General features: G+C 46.2%; 1 protein-coding gene across 1 annotated transcript; it reads right to left on the reverse strand.

Moving 5' to 3' along the window:
• Positions 1 to 277: 277 nt before the first annotated feature.
• LOC139580514 (interferon regulatory factor 2-binding protein 2-A-like) lies at positions 278 to 4,160 on the reverse strand. The gene is made up of 2 exons (XM_071409279.1): positions 2,999 to 4,160; positions 278 to 1,637 (listed from the first exon to the last, which is right to left on the reverse strand). The coding sequence occupies exons 1-2, from the start codon at positions 3,843 to 3,845 to the stop codon at positions 877 to 879; spliced, it is 1,608 nt and encodes a 535-aa protein (XP_071265380.1). The 5' UTR covers positions 3,846 to 4,160; the 3' UTR covers positions 278 to 876.
• Positions 4,161 to 4,660: the final 500 nt, after the last annotated feature.

The following is a 4,660-nucleotide window of genomic DNA, read 5'->3' on the forward strand; positions in this document are numbered from 1 at the left end:
TTGGTACAGGATGTCAGAAAGAGAGAGGTCTACTTTGTTATCTGAACTTAGACTGAACAAGTTTGTCCTTCTGAAGAATACAGAAAACATGTTGCATCGCAGCTCCATTTTGGCAGCAGTGTGTACTGACATACCAGACTAGTTCATCACTTCAGCCTTCAGTTGTCTGCAGATTATAGAACCCAAACATCCTATTCATTCTTTGTTTCCATTTGACAGTGGTTTCTTATCCCTCTTTCTTAACGTTATCATTTAAAGAAAGACCTCAGACACTCACTTCTTCATACAAGATGACACATTGTATTTGTCAATTCTTTTGAAACAAGTGCATACAAGTTACAGATAAAAGCATTTCAGTTGGCTGTCAAGTGCTCGTGGAGAGCGGCGTCATCATCATTCTAGGTTTTGAACAGGAAAAGCCACCAGATAGAGCTTGCGTCCCTAAAAGCACCCTGTTACCTAAATAGGGCATTACTTTTGACCAAAGCCTGTGGGTGTTCCTGTGGGGGGCCCTGCTCAAAAGTAGTGTCCTATTTAGGGAACAGAGTGCCTTTTGGGACGCACATCTAGAAGTAGGCCTAAATCAACAGTGTTAAACAGCAACAAATAGGGGCCGAGAGAGCCCAGTTCTATTATAATTACATACCTTTATCTTCAAAAATATAGAAACTGAACGTATTAAAAAAATCTGTTTTACAAAGTATAGCCTACACTAGTCCCCTCGGTTTGGGTAAAATATGTACAAAGTCGGTTGGTTAGTTTGTTTGGATGGTATGTGGTATTTCATTATAATATTTATATTATATTTATACACTTGTATTTGGTCTTTTTCCCCCAAAACAATCTCTCTCCCCAAAATATTTAGAAAATAAAATCTCAAGTGTCCATTTCGTTTTTTACTTTGATGTCCCCTGCAAGGATGGTGCCGATTTCTCCTTGCATGAAAGCCCACGGTACGTTAGAGCCGACCAACGGACACTTCTCCCCGCTGGGACAGTACACCTCCCCGGTGGCCCCTTGCTGTTTGATGCTGTCCCGCGAGCACGGGAAGCAGAACTTGTGCGAGGGTACCGACGGACACTGAACGAAGTGCGTGTCCTCTAACCTCTGGTCACAGAGCGTGCAGCAGAGGGGTACGCTCCCGGGTACTGACGAGTCTGGAATGCTCTGATGCCCTTGGTCCATCATTCCTCCCCCTGGCGCGTGAAGTGTCCCCACAATACCGGATGCCTCCTTACCCTGTGCGGGCCGGCGGTTCTGGTTCATGGAGGAGGGCGAGAGCGGGCTACTGCTGTTGCGGCGCGTGGTGGAGTGGACCTGGTTACCGTCTTTGGGCGAGCTGTTCCCGGCACCACCACCGGCGTTGTCTGCCGCCAGGATCAGCGCTGCCATGGGAGACTGGCCGTTCTGCGAAGCTTCCGGTGGGGTGGTGCGTGAGTGGGGGGATATGGTGGGGGGAATGGAGGGGAAACTTGGTGGCGGACCCGGGGGCATTTTATGTCCGTCACGGTCAGATGGTGGACCCGGTAACCACTGCTGTCTGTCCTCCCCGTTATGCTTGGAGGCGGTTCCCTCTCTCTCCCCATCAGGTTCTGGCGATGCTTTCCTCTTCATAGTCCGCATGTGTTTTCCCCTGTCTGAAGGAAGGAAAGGGTTAAACATGGAGAAGCCTGAGTCAGACACAACATGGACAGATGGTCATGAAGAAGGCTGAGTTAGAAACAACATGGACAGATGGTCATGCAGAAGGCTGAGTTAGAGACACAACATGGACAGATGATGATTAATACTAAGAAGAAAAAAAGCATGATGCATAATAATAACAGCAAATGATATACTAATAAATACACAATCCCAGAAGGCACTTTTTAAGCATGACTTGTGGGAGTGTTTGTGTCATTACAAAAATGCTATTCTGGTGTAAATATATTTGGTTTGAAGTGTGCTAGTATGTAACACAGGGTTTAACCTGTGAAATACTCAACATATGCACTTTATTCAGCATATGTACCCTTTGCTACATAGTCTAGACTACATGCTTACAGTTCAATAAAAATACATTTTCTCATGACTCAGGCAAGTCATGCATACTATGCATATGGAGATAATTTTACATCAGCTCTTTGCTAGGCGGTAGGGCAGGGTTAGTGGTTAGACCGTTGGACCAGTAACCGAAAGGTTGCAAGTTCAAATCCCCGAGCTGACAAGGTACAAATCTGTCGTTCTGCCCCTGAACAAGGCAGTTAACCCACTGTTCCTAGGCCGTCATTGAAAATAAGAATTCGTTAACTGATTTGCCTAGTTAAATAAAGGTTTTAAATAATTAGGCATACCATTCAAATGAAATAGATTTGCATTTTTTTCTCATGACAAACAAACCCACAACAAGTCCTGATTAGACGTGCATATGGAGATAATGTCACAGGTTAAACCCTGTGTTACATACTAGCACACTTCAAACCAAATATATTTACACCAGATTAGCAGTTTTTTGTAATGACACAAACACAAGTCATGCTTTTTAAAAAGTGCCTTTTGGGATTATGTATTTATTAGTATATCATTTGCTGTTGATTAAAAAAAATGCATATCTGACAAATATATTTAATTTGAATGGTATGCCGAGCAGAGAGTTCACATTAAAGTTTCTCCATATGCATATTATGCATGACTTGTCTGTTTGAGTCATGAGAAAATGCAACATTTATTTGTATTGAACATGTCCTCTAGACTATGTAGCAAAGGGTCAATATGCTGGATAATCTACTGTACTGCTCCATTCAGATGTCAGCCAGCCAGCCAGTCAGCCAGCCAGCCAGCCAGTCAGCCAGCCAGTCAGTCAGCCAGCCAATCAGTCAGTCAGCCAGTCAGTCAGCCAGTCAGCCAGCCAGTCAGCCAGCCAGTCAGCCAGCCAGCCAGTCAGTCAGCCAGCCAATCAGTCAGTCAGTCAGCCAGCCAGTCAGTCAGCCAGCCAATCAGTCAGTCAGTCAGTACCAACCTGATTTAGAAGCAGCTCCGTTCTGTTGTTGCTCATAGCCCATCACCCTCTGTTGCATGGCTGCAGTATCCTTCTTGAACCGGTTGTCGAAGGTATGGAGAGCCATCAAGTCTCTGACCGTTTTCCCCTTGTTCATCCACTCATCCGCCCGGGTTTTGTGATTCTCTATCTCCGGTGTCAGGCTGTCCGGTCTGTGCTGCTTATCCTTCTCGTGCTGGTCACTGCAGGAGACCGAAATTAACCGTTTACCGCCGCAGTGCTCGTTGGGGCTACCTGCCATCAAACCGGACCCCGGGTGCCCCATCGCCATCGGACACACGGTTCTGCCGTTAACTACGTGTAACAAGGACATGTTCCCGTTCACCAGAGGAACTAGATTAGGAGGAACCGTGGTATTCCTTCGCGGGTTGGGGCTCTGCCGGTTGAGCTCGGGTGGGTCGTCAGGTTTAGGAAATCCATTAGGTACCGGAATGCCGTTAGCCTGTCTCCCAGACTGGTACTCCGGTCCCATCCGCAGCGGACGGTCCAAGGTGGAGAGGGGGTAGCGGTCCGGGGGCAGTGAAGGCCGGGATCCGGGGTCTCCTCCAGACCCGTGGTGGTTAGACTGGATCTCTTTCCCCGATAGCTGCTGCTGTTTCCCCGGAGATCTCCCCTCCTGGAAGCCGTGAGCCCGCTTCAGCTGCCGGGCTGTCTCAATCACAAACTCGATCCGGTCCGCTCCTTCGTAGTTGACACATCCCCTGCAGATTGGTTCGGTAAAATCCCAGATCATAGCCCAAGGCATGCGGGGCAGGTCGCATAAATAACAGGACTGCCTTCTTGAGGCAGCTACCACCGCGGACGACATAGCTTCCCTTTCACCGAAAACCCGACCTTAAATCTCTCTCTCAAACCAGGTCTCTGTGTTAGAATCTATCCAATACGTTTTCAGAAACTATACACGGTTGGTTCCTTCCGTTTCTCTAAAGAGAAAACATGTGTCCTCTCCTCTCTCCGTTTGTCTCCGGACTACAGCAACAAACAGTAGTTCAGGACAGCAGTGTAGAATGTTCTTTACTACGTCGTACGTCTCTGTCTGTCACTGCCTACTACCGCCTCCGCTCAGCCCAGTCCGGATGTAGAGCAGCGACGTCTCTGTAAACTTCTACTCCAGGCCTCTTCTGGCGCATGCTCTGAAGACAGCTTCTCTATTTAATCAATTCAATTCAATTCAATTCAAGGGGCTTTATTGGCATGGGAAACATGTGTTAACATTGCCAAAGCAAGTGAGGTAGACAATACACCCAAGTGAAACAAACAACACAAATTGACAGTAAACATTACACATACAGAAGTTTCAAAACAATAAAGACATTACAAATGTCATATTATATATATACAGTGTTGTAACAATGTACAAATGGTTAAAGCACACAAGTTAAAATAAATAAGCATAAATATGGGTTGTATTTACAATGGTGTTTGTTCTTCACTGGTTGCCCTTTTCTTGTGACAACAGGTCACAGATCTTGCTGCTGTGATGGCACACTGTGGTATTTCACCCAGTAGATATGGGAGTTTATCAAAATTGGATTTGTTTTCGAATTCTTTGTGGATCTGTGTAATCTGAGGGAAATATGTCTCTCTAATATGGTCATACATTGGGCAGGAGGTTAGGAAGTG

The sequence above is a fragment of the Salvelinus alpinus genome, chromosome 7, assembly GCF_045679555.1.
Source record: "Salvelinus alpinus chromosome 7, SLU_Salpinus.1, whole genome shotgun sequence".
Lineage (NCBI taxonomy): Eukaryota > Metazoa > Chordata > Actinopteri > Salmoniformes > Salmonidae > Salvelinus > Salvelinus alpinus.